At 34.9% G+C, this 19172-nt stretch overlaps 1 protein-coding gene across 1 annotated transcript in view; it reads left to right on the forward strand.

Moving 5' to 3' along the window:
- The window catches only part of BRINP3 (BMP/retinoic acid inducible neural specific 3), a 186547-nt gene extending 167919 nt beyond the window's left edge, over nucleotides 1-18628 (forward strand). The window contains exons 5-7 of the mRNA XM_019663696.1: nucleotides 11280-11385; nucleotides 18205-18441; nucleotides 18585-18628. Of these exons, the coding sequence (XP_019519241.1) occupies nucleotides 11280-11385; nucleotides 18205-18441; nucleotides 18585-18628 (387 nt within the window). The remainder of the gene's footprint in view (nucleotides 1-11279; nucleotides 11386-18204; nucleotides 18442-18584) is intronic.
- Nucleotides 18629-19172: the final 544 nt, after the last annotated feature.

Below are 19172 nucleotides of genomic sequence, written 5' to 3' on the forward strand. Positions count from 1 at the left end.
AACCTCCATCCCTACCCATCCATCTCTCCTGAGCCAAATAGCTTTAGGTTCCCCCAGGAAATCAGGCTCTGGGTAGCATGAGAACTTTGTGAAGCATTTTCTTTCATCTGAGATGACTGCAGGTCAGGCCCCACAGCTTCTGAAAGTCTTTAATTTTGAGTATTAGGAAGAAGTTGATCCCAGGGAGAACTTAGCAGGCAGAACTCGCTGTTCATATGTAAGTTTAGCTTTGTTTTCCTGACCCGCATGAGCTGAAGAATAATTGAATAAATGGGCACTTGTTCTAACCGAGGCGTGAACACACCTCAGGATGGAGAAGTTAAATCTCAGTAGCTTAACAGAGAACTAATAGGCTACTGCCATTCTATTTGAGCCCACAGCGCATGGCACAGCTTTCAGCTGCTCTCAGGATGACTGCCAAGGAAATGTCTTAGCAGTTGAAACAGTCCCGATGAGTAAAGAAAGAAAAAACTGTCAGCCCGTGTCTCAGGGAGCCAGAACTGAAAAAGGAAGAGCACAGAGAACAATCCTTCCAAACCTCTAAAGAAACACAGCTGACAGAGAAGATTCTAGAAAACTACAGCTCAGAATGCTTTGCTATTGAGAAAAAAGTTTTAACAATTAATGGAGAATTGTTACAAATAGAAAACTAGCAGAAAATATATCTCAAAAGTAGAAGAATGGAAAGAATGAAAAAGTCACAAAACGAGATGATATGCCAAGCAGGTACAGCTTTTGAGAATATAGAAATTCCATAAAAAAAGAAGAAAAGCACACAATAAATAGAAACAGTGCAATAAAATTAATAACCTGTGGAAGGAAAACAAATTCAACTCAGATATGATATTGCTATGAACTATTCGGTAGCAAATCTACCCAGCTTGGTTATCTGACTTCCTCACTCAGAGCAGATTATAATAGACTTTCAGAGTGACCAACAGGACTGCTAGTGGGAGGCACAATAGTTATATCAATAAGTGAAATTAAATGTATACTAATGTAGGGGGAGGGTAAAACAGCTGATATAATACCTCCACCCAATATAGCTGAAATAACAGATTCTAAGTTTCCATCGGGGCCCATAAATACATCGCCAAACACCCCCCTACACTCAGCATGTTATTAGGTAAAGAATACTTGTATGTCAAGAAAAGATGAAAGATGAAATAGTATTTTAAAAGGTAGATTAACTTTCTAGTTTTGAAAATCTTTCATAGGGAATAAAATAAGACAATTTTTATTTTACAAAAATTAAAATGAGTCAAGGTTGAGTTGTTTAGAATAAATCACTTCTTTAAAAAGTGTTTTCCTAACAGTGTTCAATGAATGAGATGCGAATGAGTAGGGATTTTTTTGTAATCTTTCACAGAAAAAGGGAAAGCATAATTCAGAAGAATTCAAAATAATACACCCACCGAAGAATCACTGTATCCTTTAAGATTTTTTTTTTAACACCTTGGTCACTGTTAGAGTTTCGTGTGGCTAAGAGTCGCCTGCTTGCATGTTCAAGGGGCTCCTCTAGAGATGAGAGTAAGTAAATTTACCTAAGATTATAACCACGGATGACTCCGGGGATGAGGTTCTGTTGGGACTGCACTCTGAGAAATGCCCGTTGCCAGTAAAGGTCCAGGAAGTCACAGAGGCACCATGGAGGGACAGAAGTCCCTGTGCCACCCTGGGCTCTGGAGGACATAAATAGGAAGAAATAATAAAGGAGATAAGGTTCGGGGATAACATAAGAGACAAGGAAGACAAGAAATGCAGGGAGAGTTTACACTGGGTTTTTATTCTTTTGTTTCTAAATTTTAAAATTCTCAGTTAAATATCCCAGGAAATGCATACTTTAAAAATTACTAAACATTTTGTCCTTTCCATTTTGTTATGCCTCCATTGATGATTTGTGATAAAGTATTATGTTAGTTCTAATCCTCAGGCTCTGTTTCAACTAAAATAAAATTGGGGGGGGGACAGGCAACAGTACATAATGTGATCACAGTATTGCTGAATGATTTGGCCAATTTATTGCTTTTTCTTGGCTCTTAAGAATTGTAATAGTGTCTATATAATTCACGTAGACTATAATATTCCCCTTTCTCATATATATAATTGTGTTCATTTATAGTCATCTCAGTGCTGACTTAATTATTTTCAGTTGCTAAAAAACTTGGGTTTATCCTAACTTTTTGGGGGGAGCAAAGCCAATTTATTTTTGGAGGGAACAAAAAAATACCTACTGTTTCTGTGATAGCCAGTTAAATCAAGAAGTCCACTTCTATCTTTATATTATACTTACACTTGAGTTTGTAGAGTTTTAGTGTGGTTTGCTGATCAGTTCTCTCAGGCACTTGTTTCATTGGGTAACAAATGGAAGAATATAGCAGTCTCTGTATGAAAGTTTAGTGTCTGTGCACAGGCCGAGTTGTCTTATAAAAAAATAACTGAAGTCAGAAGCTTTTGATATGCTTATAGAATTCAGAAATATTCAGTGCTTATGAAACTTCAAAAGGGTAAAAAGTTTAATATTTTTAATCATAAGCAATAAGAAATGCTTTGATAAATAGTTCAGAATATGGAAATTCAGGGGAGTATTACAAAATTTTGGTAAAACGATTTTTTCAAATAGTAGGTGCTGTGGAGAGTGGCATAATGTACAGTATACTGACTCATAAATTAAAGGAAACATTTTAAAATATTAATAATGAAATAGTGTGATTAAAATTTAAACACTAAAGAAGCTATGTCTACCCTCGTACCCTGCTTTAACATCCTAGCATGGCAGAGCATTGTGTGGCTGGCGTTTTGACAGTGACAGATTGTCCTGGGGTGCGCCCATTCCTAACCGTGCTAGATTGGCAGTCCCCATGATCCTGTCACTCTTGTCCTCTAGCATCATGGTGATAGGCGCCTTTATTTCAGCTCTTGACATTTGCATCTGCACATTTTTTAGTTACTTTGTGAAAAGAAACCAAGATAGATAATCCAGCTGGTAAGTTTTTATATCCGCTGGAGCACCAGCTCACAGCTAACTGCAGAGGGAGTACCACCTGGGCAGTGTGGGTAGATTTAGAAATGCACTGATAAAATAAATTCTGCAGCAGTGAGTAGCCGAGTGGGTTGCTCTGTGTAGTGTAAGCCTTTGTTTAGGGTAAGCCTGCACTCACTCATCCTGGCAGTGGATTTGGTTGGTTCGTGAACTAAGTTGCATTTGTGCAGCTGTGGGTGAGCGCCTGTCACACCTTTGGTGTGCTGGTCTGACTGCTCACTTGCTTATTCCATCCAAGAAGAGAGAGAACCCATCAAGCCTGAGGAATAAGTTAAAGTGGTTGGACCTAGAGGTACAGAAAGGGTTTAAGGGAGTATTAAAAATAAAAAAGCCATAGGGAACAGCCCATGCGTGTTCTTTTGCACTTAAAAATCACTGTCTCCAAGGGAGAGGCAATTATGGGCATAGGACGCTTTCCTAATTCGTTTCTTCAATGAGTTGGTTCTATTAAATATAGCCTTTCATATACCTCCTACGTTTGTATTTTCATAATAGGGGATAGCTGACAACATCATTGTTGAAAATGATTATAAAACACTTCATTTTATCTGATGATTTCCATAAGCTCCAAAGAAAAGCAGTTTTCATATTCTGGACTTGGATTTGAAATATTTTTTGCTATTGTGTTTTAAAGTTTGTGGTCATTTTATGTAGATTCCATAACTTAAAGTCAGGGAGATTTCAGTTTATAGAAAAATAGTTCTGAAAGTTTTACTTCTGTCATTTGCTATCATTTCTAAAAGAAATGTAACAAATGCTGCCTTGCATTACACTTATTTTTGTTTATCTTTTATGGGAAGCAGCAGTAAAGAACCACTGGGTCCTGAGTTCCCTAAAATGTCCTTCCCCATGTTCCAGGAGTGGCCTGGCGACCCACAGTGGCAGCAACAACTGCAGTGGCAGTTTAACAGTGTCGCGAGAATACAGGCCACAGGCCACAGGCCACAGACCTGCACTGGGTTGTAATCTGTATTTGTTGATTGTAACTGCCCTGTGGCAGTGAAAGTTTACTATTTTCATTATTAATATTGAATCCATCAGAAAACTCTTAGCCAACTGTGTAAAAACAAGATCCCGTTAGACGTCCTGTAATGAAGTACAAGCCTACCATTTATGTAACGTCATCATTTACAGGCACCGCAGATGTAGCCTTCAAAACAATGTCGGTTTTCTAAACGTATATACATATATCAGGAGCCTAATGAATTTTTTTTTTTCTACAGAGTTTCTTGTAATTGCTGTGATTTTGAGCTACATATAAATATAATACATATAACACATATGTGTTATTTAAAACAGAAGTTAAAATAGCACCTGTAGGAGTGAGTTTATAGATTTGGCCTCTCCAAGACCAATCAAGAGTTGTGCATTTAAATTCCATGGTAACCACTATTTAAGCATAAAGGAGTCTGATGTTGTTTGGCAACCTCGTTGTGACTAAAGTGTGCCCAGTTTACCTTATTCCATATCACACTGAATACACACTTTAAGAATTTGAGAAAACCTCTCTCTTCTAGCCCCGTGTGTAATTTTATATTTTAACGTGTGCTCCAAGAACATACATACTCTCTCTCAACAGGTTGACGTGGGGCTGTTTGTAGGTGGTGTACATGTGTATTATTGTGATGAAGGATAATTTATAGGGTATGAAAAAAATAGGTCAAGCATTCTAACCATGCCCAGACTCATGGTGGCAGGCACAAGTGACAATTGCACCAAAACGATTGCTCTCCAAGCAGACATACTCTGCTTTGTCACTTAATAACATGTGTGCTGGCTTTTGTATTACTCTCCTCAAACCTTAAAAACTTATTTCACATACAATGTTTTATCAGCAATGTTTTTCGTTGTTTATGTTTTACAATTCATAGTTATATCATTTAATTTGTACATGTTTTATGGATATACATAACTTACTATTGCTTATAATCATACTCTTTATCATGTTCCAAGTATTACTGTTTTTCCTGTAGTAGGGCTTCTAGATAGCTTTTAAAAATGTAATCCTATAATAAATGATTATGGTGGTTAAAAGTATGTTATCCATTGAAATTATGGAGCATGGAACTAGGAAAAATAGTCTTCAGCATAAAATCATTTCCATAAATAATTCAACAATGGTATATATGCTGCTTTACATTGAATTTGTATCTGATTTGTTTTTGTGCTTTTTATGTGAACAGCTGAGTCATCGGGCATTGACTGTATATCATGTACTATTTTAAACTTCCATTAAATGGTTGGAGCAGGTTCAAGAAACATTAACAATGTAAACTATATTTTAAATCATGATATTAATTACATATAATGCACCAAGTATAATGCTTATTATTGTGGGGAGATGCAAGAAAATTTAACATTGATATACTCTTCTATTTTTCACTTGAAGTCCTGCAGCATTTTATAGGTGAATTTGTACTTTTCCCACAAAACGTACTATAAATAATAAAACAATTTTAAAAATTAAGGAAGTCATTGCTGCAGAAATAGATTTATTCCAATGTGACCATTTTGGTTTGATATGCTTCTTATATTAACAATGTGTTTTCAAATTCATTTCTTAATTAAATATTAAGCCTCAGAAATACTGCAGCAGGATCTAGAGCTAGGACTATATGAAAATTGCAGTTTGATGTTAAATGCTTAGTAAAATGTTGAAGTAAGAATTCATGACTGGCAGAGAAAAAGAAGTAAATGGTAAGAATATCTTTAAACTCAATATTCTCATTTGAAAGAAACAAATTATATATTTATATAATTTCTAATTATTATATCCAAATTATGATTATTATATATAATTATATACAATTGATATCATATCATATAGTTATCATATATAGTTATTATAACATGTAATATCTAAAATTTATATAGTTACATATATAAAATTATGTTTTAGTATCATATAATATAATTAGCATATATAATTAATTTTAACATATATATTAATTATATACATAATTTATATGTAGCTGTATATACCTATAACTATATATAACTATATATAAATTATGTGTGTATATATATATTAATATCAACATTTTCTAAAGCTTTTCATTAGTTCGATAGGTTTATGGTTGTAAATGATTCTGTACGCATATGTAGAAACAGAAACAAGCATACTGTTTTAGGACATAATAGAAACTAATCCACACTAGTATTTTACTTCTTAGAAATCTAGTGTAAAGTAATGTAAGAATGTGTGGGAATTTATGTTTCAAAGCATTAATAAATTAATACTTGGAATAAAAGCCAGTTCATTTGGCCTTCAAAGTATATTAACAAGCACATTTATAGCAATGTTTATTGTTCATGAGAATGACCCAAGATACTACACCATATAATTGACTTGTACATCAGTCTAGACCCAGTAAATTGTACTCTACTGTAACTGTATTGCAAGAGAGAGACACAGGCAGAAAGAATGGGAATGAATCAGATTGATCAAGGCAAGCAGTTTCAAAACCTTAAGCATAGAGATTGGAAAGCCAGTATGATTCTTGAATGAGTATTTGATTGATGAGTGAGGAAGTTCAAGTCCCAGTTCCAGCTGTCACTTCCCTGAAGGATGCCAGGCTAGCTAAGCCACCTCCCTGGGCTCCACGCACTTCATTTGTGGTACGAGCTGGGAGGCTGGGTGGTTTCTGAGACCACTGAGAGCTCTGAAAGTTTGCACAGGCTGGAGCTGCTGCACTTGCTTCAGGAGGCTCTCAAAGTTTCATACATTAGCTAAGGTAGTCTTTTGTAATGAAGCTTTCTAACTAAAAATAAAGTATCCATCCATTCAGTTCACCATTATTGAATTCCTGCCACATGCCAGGTACTGTGTATAATTATGAATAAGAGAGTTTTGGGTTAAATAAGTAAAGAAGTTAATATAAAAAGATGATTGCAAAGTAATTTTAGAATTGCCATAATAAAACATACAGACAACTTTGTGGTAAGATAAATGAGTAAGACATTATAATATCAGGAGGGCTTTAATCCCCTAATTCTTAGTATACTTACTACCTCATGGCATGTGCCTATGTCTACTTACGTGATTCTCTGGGTTGGACAGGATGGCTCGAGTGGGCTGGAGTTGGGTGTTTCCCCGGGTCATTGGACTCTGATATTATCCCAGGAAGTTAGGTTCTGCTTACCTAGTTTCCCCTGAGGGCAGGCAGGCCTTGAGAAGTACAAGTGCTGTGAAATATTGAAAAATACTTTTCCCTCTACCCCTATGGGAAGCAAGAGGGGATTTTTCTTCAGTATTTTCTGCGAGAACCTGGTTGAACTCCTAGAGGTAATTCTCAAAATATTGTGAGGCGCCTCCCTTCGAGTGGGTTCCCCTGGAGTTTTCAAATATGATACTTACACTGACTCTCCCACGACCTGTCAGTTACTTGTCAGGTTTTGGGTTTGCACAATGGGTCCTGCTGTCGAGTGTCTGCCCTGGGCAGCCAAGACTTCCAGTGTTGGCTTGGCTGTCTGCAGTACCGGGGCCAGTGGTTGCTGTGTGCCCTCCCTTCTCTCACGGATTCAAGGAGAGTTGTTGATTTTCAGTCTGTTCAGGTTTTTACTTGTAGGAACAAGTGGCAACTTCCAAGCTCCTTACATGAGGAACTGGAAGCTAGAAGTTCGCTAGGATTTCTTTATGGATTCTGGACATGAGCCATTCATTGGATATATGAATTACAGTTATGTTAACAGGTATTTCTAATAAAGAAAGAATTCGTAAAATGAAAGATGAGGAAAAATCTACGCAATAATACAGCTTTATTTCTATTAAAATAATCAGCCATTACGTGAAATGAGGAACACTTGTTAAAACATTACAAATACAAAGTGAGCCAAATATGGCTGGTGCCCTCTAGTTTAGTGTTATTCTTAACAAACCCACCAAAAAATGGCTTTACAGTGTGTTAGGTGATTAAAGAACAGAAAGATTATTTCTGGAAGAAAGAACATTTGAAATAGACTGTATGGTAGGGCATTTTCAGAGAAATATGGGCAAAATGTGGACCAAGTTAAAGAATGTGGGTGGAACTCGTAATGCAGGTTTTCCGGAAGGAGGTAGTAATAACACATTGCACTGCTCCCTCCACCCCAACCCCCAGCGTAGATGCATTCCTCTTGATACGAGTACAGTATGGGGTAGGCAAAATCTCCTCATAAATATTGACATTTATTTTGTATTATTTAGGGAATATGTCAGTCTCTCAAAGAGACTGTTGAGCTCGGAAGAAAGTCCTCAGGCCCTTTCACTGATCGTAACTCAGAAAAGTCTACATTGTACTTGTCAGTATTCTATCGTTTCATACACATGATCAATGGTGATGTAACATTATTCAAAAGCTACATCAATATAACCTAATATTATTCTGAAGCACATGACAATTTGGTGCTCTGAACAAAAGATGGTCCTGAACATCACTTGTTCCTACTCTCACACATTTTCATGTCTGAAAGAAGGTTGAGAAAAATACATAAAATGGTGCGGACAATAGACTGTTCCTCTGGGCAGTAATTTATTTCATTGCTGGAATTTCCAACATGAACATTTATGACTTTCAAGATTAAAAATGACAGATTGGAGCAAACAATACTGCCATTCTGTATTTTTTATTATCATATGATCAATAAATAGTTCACAGATGAGAAGTTATTTTGTTGGGGAGTAGATACATTCATGAGGGATTTTTTTGTTTGGTTTGTTTGAAATTTAAGAGGTAAAAAGATTTCTTCCTCTTGATTTCAGATACAGTTTCTAGGAACATTGCAAGCTTTTAAAACGTGTATTTACATGTTTACAGTAAGAGTTATACTATTCATACAATTATACATTTTTTTAATTGTTGATAATAATCAGTTCAGTGAAAATGACGAACTAATTTTTTTAAAAGCCTAGAGCAATAGCAGTTTCACAGAGCTATATATAATGTACTCGTATGTGTGTACATAATGTTACATAGTACATATACTTTTTTCTCAACACGAGTAAAGGTTTTTTAATATAATCATAGTCTTTTCATAGACTCCTTGATTGTCTTCTATACCAGAGGTTGGAAGACTTTCTGTTTTTATTGTTGTTACTGTTCTTTTATTCTACTCTACATAACCCAACTGCCTTTTTTTTTCCTGTAGCTATGTTTCTGGTTTATTCTTATAGATTATTTTTACTATATTGTGATCTATTTGCATATTGATGTGACCTTGGACATAATTTGTGCCTTAATCTGGTTCAAGGGTGTGTTCGATTTAATATGATTTAAAATGCAGACATCCTTTCTCTGTTCACAAAGAAAAATGTTAACATCAGCAGTGATATCAGAAGAAGTATTAAGATCTTACAACCTTGATTGAGAAGCGGACTGTGGATAGTTTCAATAAGTTCACACTAGAATTATTATTGCTCCTTTGCTTTTTATAGCAAGCATATAATCACTCTATATTTACTTTGGAATAATTACTGTGGCTCATGGTGCAGCCTCATTGCTCCATATCTTATTGTTATTACTTATGCTACAAATCTCAGTTGCCTTTCCCTCCCTCCGTAGTGTACATTTTCAGTGTTTCATAATCTTGCCAGTTCTAATTGTTTTTATAGTCCATCTTGTTAAGATAAATCTTATTGCAGCAGCTTAATTCAACCCTTCATCATCTCAATAATGGCGTTAATGTCTTCCCTGGTTTGGTGTTCCCATCACGCTGCCCCCTTCTCTTTCTCTTAATCAACACCCATGGGTTTACACAAGAACCTAATATGTGCCATGATACTTCAGTGAACAAATAGTAATGTCCCCATGCACTATGGGGCTTGCATTCTAATGAGAAGTGTCAACAGTAATCATGATGAATGAGTAAACTGTACAGCATGTTAGAAGATGAAATCTATTGTGGAAAAAGTAGAGCAAGGTAAAGGAGCAAAGGAAATAGTAATGGTTGGAAGAAGGAAGTATGGGAAGGTGTGTTCATTTAAAATGGCTTAGTCCAAGTAGTCCTAAGCAAGTGACATTCGAACAAAAACTTGAAGCAAGAGAAAGAGTGAGCTTAGAAATATTTTAAGGATGACCCCTCCAGGTACAGGGCCAGCAAGTCAGAAACTCTGAACCAAGAGGATAACTAGCGTGTCTCAGGAGCAGCCCGGAGGCCGTGTGGTGGGTGGGGCGATGGGCGAGAGAGGACAGGTGAGTCCGGAGAGGCAGCGGGAGCTTTTAGTCCTGGAAAGGAAGGGCTCTGGCCTTACCCTGAGTGACATGGGGGCCATCGTGGGGTTGTGAGTGGTGCAGTGAGATGATCTGAATAGTCTTATTCAACATTGAGAAGAGAATGTCTTTGTAAAACACAAAGATGATTACAGACCTTCTCTGCTTTAAAATATGCTTGATTTTTTAAAAGAAATGTCCTTGATATAAATTTCCAGTCTCACATAATTGATTAAACTCCCTCTCATCTCCTGACACTATCCTTCCCTAGGGACCCATGGAAAAATCAGTCTACAATATGTGATTCCATAACTAGGTGCTAAGCCATAACTATAGACATGGTAACATAATACGCGTGGCGATCATGAAGGAATACTTCTTGTGGGTGTTCAGGCATGGGCTCAGTCCAGAGGATAGATGAAATCGGGAGAAGGTGGGATGTGGGAGGCTGGGAGGAGGATGTTATGTGAGAAAGAAGTAGAGTGAAGAATGTCCACTCGGACGGCAAGATAAAGCACCTGCTGGGGAGACAGGAGCTACGCAGAAGAGTTTAGACTTTGACGCCCCCATAGAAGAGGCCACATTTGTAGATTTTTCAAAGTAGAAGAATAAAATAATAAAATCAGTTTTTAGACAGAAGCCTGGTAGATGGTTCTGATTTATTGAGGAAAAATAAACAAAAAAGCAATTCTCATATGAGTCAAAACTTGCTCTCTACCTAAAGGAGCATGCCCTCACCTTATCTCGGACACTCAGTCATCTTACGTGGGTGATGCCTTTCACCCAAGTGGGCTTCCATTGTTTCCCCAGACGATTTATGCCTGGCCCAAGGGAAGACAGTGGAGTTAAAGGCAAGGGGACGTATGCTTCTCTGCTTTGCTTGCATGTGTGTGGCATTGCTGTGTATCAGGTCCTAGACCTTTCAGTGGTGTTTCCTGTCAAACGTGTAATATCGGTGGGGGACAACTATACTGAACAGAAAGCACATGGTAAAGTCTGCTTTATGTAATCAAGTTGATGTGGTTTTTTTTTTTTGTTTTTTTTGCCAGGTAACAGAAACACGAACAGGTCCTCTTGGCTGCAGTAACTATGACAACCTAGATTCTGTCAGTTCTGTTCTGGTTCAGAGTCCTGAGAATAAGATTCAGTTGCAAGGTATGTAGATACATTTTCATTAATTCTCTATCAGCTATCCAGCTGTGATCACTTTCTCCTCTTCCTCCTTCCTTTTTTTTTTTTAAGCCACGTGTGCAGTACTAGGCTGTTAAAGTTCTCATAAAAGTCTAATTTCCTAATTTTTACCTGATATGAACATTCTAGATCAGATGAAGAAAATGTCCAAATTCAATTTACTTCTTAAATTATGTAACCTATGGTAATTGTAAATTTATCATGATATTTTACTTCCATGCACTAACCATTGTTTCAATAAGTAGCTGTTTTTTCCTATGTGTGCTTGAGATTTGACTTTTTCCTCATAGATTTTGGTACAAGTTGTGGCCATATTTATGCATAATGTAGCATGAATTGTTGACATTTTGAATATAATCGAATATGGGTGTTAAGCCTGCATTTGTCTTCTGACAAATAGGAATGTACTTGAGATTATGCTAACAAAATTTTGATATTTATATTATTTTCACTGTAAAGATAAATTATACGATGATGGTGATAACTTACCATCTTTTTCTATTACTATATTTTGAGATAATGTAATAGAGATTTTTTTTTTAAATAATAACTTTTAACAAGTATATCTTTTCTCCAAAATTACTGATTCATACAGGCAAGAAAAGGTTATGAGTAAACACGTTTGGCATGCACTAGTTTGAATACATTCAGGAAAACCTTTATGATAAGTGATCAAAGAAATAATTTTGAGCTCTTGTTTTCTAGTCTACCTTTTTTAATTGCATGAGTTAGAGCTGTATTTACAGTATTCAGTTTTACGTAAAAATTATTAAAAGTGTCAGAAATTATGCCATTTTTTTCCCAGCTTTTCAATCTTGAAAAATGTAACAGCTCTGGACTGTTTAAATTTACCCAAAATAATAAATGAATGTCATTCATTTTGAATTGTATAAAAATTGCAAAGGAAGTACTTTAAAATTGTAAATGTTAAATGCTACACAATAGATCATTATCAATTTTAGATTTAAAATTATTGAAATATTTTCTCTAAATAGAAATATAGCCTACTAGTGTTACTTGTAATTCTCTACTGCTTACTCCTTTTTAAATGTATGGTCTTTTCTCCATCAGAGTAATAACTGTCATTGAAAAGGACAGATAATGTTTCTATCAAATATGCTTATTTCAATCGATTTATTAAAATTTATTGAACACAACTTATTGATTTTACTGTTTGTGAATCACTGTTGTGTTTAGTTTTCTGATGTTACAAACGCAAAACTTCAGTCTTTTATCTGTCTTCAAAAAAAAAATTAGCACAAGGAATAAATGAAGCAACACTTCCCATGTGTCTAACTATATTTCTACTCTTTTCAATTTATATGAGTAATTTCTGCATCTCTTTCATCTTTTTCTATTTTCCAGGCTTATGTGTTCAGTTGTCTATTGCAACTTTAGTGGTGTACCTGTGGTACAAAGAGATTTCTAAAGAGAATCTTAGGAAATCACCATCAAGACCATCAACTTCCTATGTACTCTTTCTTAAATTTCATCTGTATATACTTATAGTCCGAGTATCATGTTGGTTCACCTTTTCAATCTCATCTTTAATAGTAGCCCTTTCCTTCTCCACTTTAAAAAAAGAATACAAAGCATTCACTAATTCTGAATCAATGTTATCATAAATAAATTCCTTTCAAGGTTATAAAAAATAATGGGTTACTGTATGTGGCATTTGGAAAAACTAGTCTCTCTAAATAATCTTTTATTTAGGTACCACCATAGGCCTTTGTGTGTTTAATAGTTATTTAGTTAGTTGGTAGGTTGGATGGATAGGTGGATGGATATACATAGACATAGATGAGATAGAGATAGATACATACATGCACATATACATAGTGCATGTGTGTGTGTGTGTGTGTGTGTGTGTGTGTGTGTGTGTGTGTGTGTGTGGTTTCATTTTAAGCACAAGGTGAAGTATTAGAATCAGTGGTTAGCCCATTAGGGATCTTTTTAAATTGGATATATTATTGACAGGAGTCTGGAATTAAGACAGTTTTTCATTATTGACCTTCTCCTTCCAAGAGCTTTCTCTTGTAGAAAAAAATGAATTGCTTCTGAAGTAGAATTTTATCAGAGCAAAGCAAGTATCAGTAGAATTATTGAAGGTAACAGCATTAGTCAACAAATTAAGAACAAAACTTTATGACTTACCTGTCTATATTAGAATTAACGTTCGGAGATGAGATGTCAAAAGACTGCACATAACAGATTAATTTTGGCTGAAAACAAGTGAAATTAAATATTTTCTGGCAGTGAGAAAGCTGGATTTACCTGCTTGTTTGACCTTGAGTTTTGGCTTTACTTATTAGGTTACAAAACAGACATTTTTCACAAATTAAACGCTGTATCTATAAATCCACATTATTGATGAAAATATATTTAATGTGTATGACAAAAAATTCATTACTTAATTCGTAAGAAAGTATTAGCAACTATGTATTGAAATTAATAATATTGCAATTTTTATAACTCCTTATGAATTTAATACATCAGACAAGGTACCTCTGAGTCAAAGTTTAAAAGGAATAATTGAAAGTCATTTATGAAGTCTTGGTAGTAACTTTTTGGTAAAATTCCTAGAAATCAAGAAAGTAAATGATCTATACGACCGAGTAACAAATACTTTTTCAGATAAGTTGGTCTTATTTTACCAAAATTGACACAGGGCTTGGTTATCAGCACATAGACGATGTACTGTAATTTATAATGATGGGTCACTGTGCAATATTTTTTGCTTATAATAAAAACCTAGTGATATTGCTTCATAAAACTATTATATTTTGTTTCCTGTTTTGTTTATTAGTATATTTGAATAACTTTTCTTAAATATAAAAGTGAAAAATAGGGAAATAATTTATATTTAAGTGATTTATATTAATTTGTATTTCTAGCAAAATATACATAAACTAATTAACAACATGAGCAAAGAAGCAGTGAAGAGTACTTGTCAGCTGGCCGTTTTCACTTAGTTGCTGTCTTGCTAGATGCAAGTTACAATTTTCTTGATGTCTCATAAATTTCATAAAGCCTAATTTATTGATTCACTAAATATTGTGTCTTTCCTTTGTCTTATCATTCTGTGGTTCCAGTTACATGTGCTTTTAGAGCTTTTGGTCATGGCCTGTCCATCTTTTATGCAGCCTTTGGTATTGTCTACCCCGTGCCTTTTTATTCTGTGTTCAGTATTTTTTCTGACATATTCCAGTTTGCTGATTATCTCTTAAGCTATGTCTAGTCTGCTATTAAATCCAACTTTAATTTTTACATTTTTACTTTCAGTGTTTCCATTTGATTATCATTTATAATTTCCAGGTCTCTGTCAAAATGTGTCATTTAATTTTTGATCAAGTCATTGAAATTAATTTATAGTTTGCTTGATAGACTCTATAGCTTTCCTTGGTATTTTATATGCTAATTAGAGCTTTTATTGAATTCTGATGCTTTACATGCCAATTTGTCCAAATTATTTAAAATTCATGATGACATTTTCTTTCTACAGAGATCTAGTTTGTTTCTAATACCTTTTTAACAGAGCCATTTGGATGTATGCTTTATCCCTGGTGAATGAAGTCTGGTTGTTGTTTTTACTTACTTCTTGGGTATACAGCCCTCTGGATTACAAGTCGTGAGGAATTTAGTATCTTTATCATAACTGATTCAAAACTTCAGTATTGGCTTTGCTGACTGGGCAGAACTCTGAGACACAAGCTCTGCCCAGAGTGTGGCTCACTCTTCAAGGAGTCTTTTCTTCGCAGATTAGCCCCAGAAACCCTCACTAGGACTGACATTCGGATCCTTTCAAACCTGATTATTTCTAATATTTTCTCCAGATTTTTGATTTGTTGATTTTTGATTTTTGATTTTTGATTTGTTGCTACTGAAAAGTTTGGTTAAAAAAAAAAATCGAGTCTCGCGTGCTGGACTCCTCCACGTTTCACTCTATGGCTCCAGCTTGCAGCTCTTGTCCAGCCTCACACAATAGTCTCCTGTGTTCAGAACACAGCTTCCTTAAGCGTTGTCTCGTTACCAAGGAGACGGTCTCTAATTACAGTCTTATCAGTATGCTTACTCTGTTGTTTCTGTACCTTAAAAATAAATCCTTAGCCCAGCCCCAGTCACTCTTGAGTCATCTACCAAGGCACTCCAAGTGATGTATTCGTTATTCTTTATATACCGGGGGTGCCAAAAAAACTGAATACACACGACTTATATTCATCTTTTGTTATCGGTATATACTGAGTATTACAAATTTAATACATTTTTTTTTTTATTTTCTTAAAATGTACATACATCTTTCTGGACCCCTTTTGGCACCCTCTGTATGTGGTCTCATTCTTTAATTAGAAAGTCTTGTGTGGTCTGTCCTCGGACATCTTCCCCCAAAATTACTTTTAGTGTGGTTTTACAGAATGTCAGTTTCCTTCTTTTAGTGATAGATGGATAACTAGCTTGATAAAGATAATTATAGCAGAAATGCTTGCATGTCTAAAACTGAACTAATAATGTCTTGCCACTAATCATTCCTTCCCAAATTACTTCTCCAGCCTTTTCTATTTCTGCAAAAGCACTCTCATCCTTACAGATTGAAAGTTATAATGCAATTACTTGGCTTAAGACATTTTTAATGTTCCATAAATTCTTTGAATATTTTATTTTTGTAAAATTAAGGTTTAGAGAGATCAATGGCTTCTAGACATCAGGTCCACACATTTTCAGTTTCCTAAAACGTTTTAATAAGTATATGCTGATTCCTGAGTATCATTATCAGAGACTCTGACTAGCCAGTTTTTGACATGGATTAGGCATGTTTTCAGATGAAATCATTAGATACTTCTGAAGTATACCGTATTTGGGGACCTATAGGACTAGTCATGTAACAATATTGTTTGCTTTATCATTTTACTCTTCTAAGTTATTTGACATGTCTCACCTGCCTTATATCAAATAAAGTAGTCTGTTAGATTCTCATTCTTCTTCTCCTATCATCTAAATTCCCTTTCCATCACCTCTTCAATTTATATATTTTTAGTCTTCTAAATAAACTAGTCTTTTTTTAATACATCTTCTACTTCCAAATAACTACCTTCCAGAGTATCCTACATGATTAAGTGACATTTAAATATAATTTAATTAATTCCACACACTTCACTCTGATACAGAAACTCCAATAACAGTACTGTAAATTTATTTTCCTAAGCAACTTAGTCATTGCATTCTTATAGTCCATGTGCATTTAAGCAATACTACTACTTGCTATTTTAAATATATATATATATGACAGTTAATTTGTGTATGATGTTATTAATGTTTAATTCTTTGTCACAAGAGACCTATGTCTTAATTTTGAAAACTATCCATATGTCAAATAATGTTCCAGTCTTTTTCATGGAAAGTTTTATTAATCTTATGAACCTAATATTATAGCTTACCCAATTAATTAAACCTAATTGTATGTATCCCAATTATAGTAGTTATTAAGTACTATTGTATAAAATTATTATATAGTTACTTCTTTTATTTGTCTTAATTATATTGCATATAATTTTAGGGCAAGGATATGTCTCTGTCATCTTCATATTTAAACTTTACCTAACAGTTCTCTTCCAAATAGGAGACACTCAGTAAATGTTATTTGTTTGAGGTGAAATAAAAATGAATAATAAAGTGACTATATAACTTCTAAGATTCCTGACCAATATATATGGGAGAGTTAATCTGAAAGACACAGATGTAATTGTCAAGATATTTGTAAAGTAGATTTTTCTTCCTAAATGCTAATTCAAGATTTTTAAAAGAATCTCATAGATAATGTTCAAAGGTCAAAAACTGATTTTTTTTTTGTTAGAAAGAAAACATAAAAGTTGCAAAACTCTAAATTTTTAGTAAATAGCGATTATGTATTGGCCAAATTTTCCCTTATATTTATTTTTATCTACTGATTATTTTGCTCTTTCATTACATTTTCCTGTGTAGCAATGAACACTGATATTGAAACTGTATTTTTCTTGAGATGTCATAATAAATATAAAACTAGTAGAGATCTCCAAAGATTAGTCTTGTAGTCTTATTTTCATTTTTCCTATTTTCTTAAGAGAGAGCAACAGTACTAGACTTGCATGTAGAAAAGTAATAAATGGTGACACTAGGGCTGCATCACATGGTGAGGAAGTAAACTGTGGAGCCATTCAGTCAGTCCATTGGCTTCCCTGTAGTCAGAAGTAGTGGTGACTCCTGAGCAATAGTCATACAAGTTACATGTTGTCAATGGCATGAGATAAACATTACCAGCCACCTTCCATCATGCTTTTACCAGTGCTGCAGCCCATTGGATTGGTATTTATGTAGATGTAGGCTGATAGTCTGAAAGTAGAATGAACATATTGGAAGCTATTTACAATCAAGTGGGGTAACATAAATGGATGCATATCTTTCCAAAGACAGACAAGCTCTATCTACATTGTGTAAAAATAACCAAATATTCTGATCAAATAAGTCAAAGAGCCAATCAGATAAGTTTTAAAAACAAAATCTAATAGTCTGAGGGATTAAACATGTCTGTAATTTCTGGGATTCTTGAGCAGTGCATGGAGTCAGCACATGCTGAATAGCATTATAAACATTTGCAATTTTGTAGGCTTAAACAATTTTCCGATGAGAGTTTTAAATACGCTTCAATTCATAACTTGATATACTAACTTTTAGACATTTTTAAATACTGTAAACATGTAGTAACCTTTTTTCATACCAATTTAAACCTATTTGCTTGGTTTGCTCTTTCAGGGCTGCAAGTGCTTCTTCCAGACTACCTTCAGGAGCGCTTTGTGCAAGCAGCTCTGAGCTATATTGCTTGCAATTCAGAGGGAGAATTCATTTGCAAGGACAATGACTGCTGGTGTCAGTGTGGTCCCCGATTCCCCGAATGTAACTGCCCTTCCATGGACATCCAAGCCATGGAAGAGAATCTCCTTCGAATAACCGAAACTTGGAAAGCCTACAACAGTGACTTTGAGGACTCAGGTAAGACACATATTTTAATAGAACAGCACTTTGAAACTGTGCCCCAAGATAACTATATTGAAAAGACCACTCTGCCCTTTCAGAAGAAACTATTACATACTTGTGAGGGATTTTATTTAATTTTTTGTTATTCTTTCAAATAGACACATGTGTTGCCTTTATTACTGGTTATTCTGTATTTGATTAACAGCTCCTGTGTTGTTTGTGTATTGCTAAGTCTACTGGCACTACAACCTAGTTTGCTCTTGACCTGATATGTCCATCACTGAACAAAGAAAGTCCTTGCCTTTCTCAGTACAAGCACTTATCATGGGATACCTCTAACTCCTCTCTGGACTTTTCTAGTGGTCCCTCGGTTTTACTCATGAGGCCAAATGCAGGAAGCTGGTGTTCTGTGCCTTGTTTACATTAACACGGGTCTCATGAATGAGTACCTTCACGTATCTACTTATGTTTTGATCAAACTTAGATCAGCTATGATTGGACAGTGTTTCTAGGTTTTGAATTTTGCTGTTTCTGAATTTTCATGAGTATTCTCTGTATTGACTCTCATTGACATCATAACCTATGATAACCATCTACTTATGTTTTGATCAAACTTAGATCAGCTATGATTGGACAGTGTTTCTAGGTTTTGAATTTTGTTGTTTCTGAATTTTCATGAGTATTCTCTGTATTGATTCTCATTGACATCATAAGCTATGATAACCATCATTTCATAAAGCATTGAG

This window comes from Hipposideros armiger, unplaced genomic scaffold (assembly GCF_001890085.2).
Source record: "Hipposideros armiger isolate ML-2016 unplaced genomic scaffold, ASM189008v1 scaffold_398, whole genome shotgun sequence".
Lineage (NCBI taxonomy): Eukaryota > Metazoa > Chordata > Mammalia > Chiroptera > Hipposideridae > Hipposideros > Hipposideros armiger.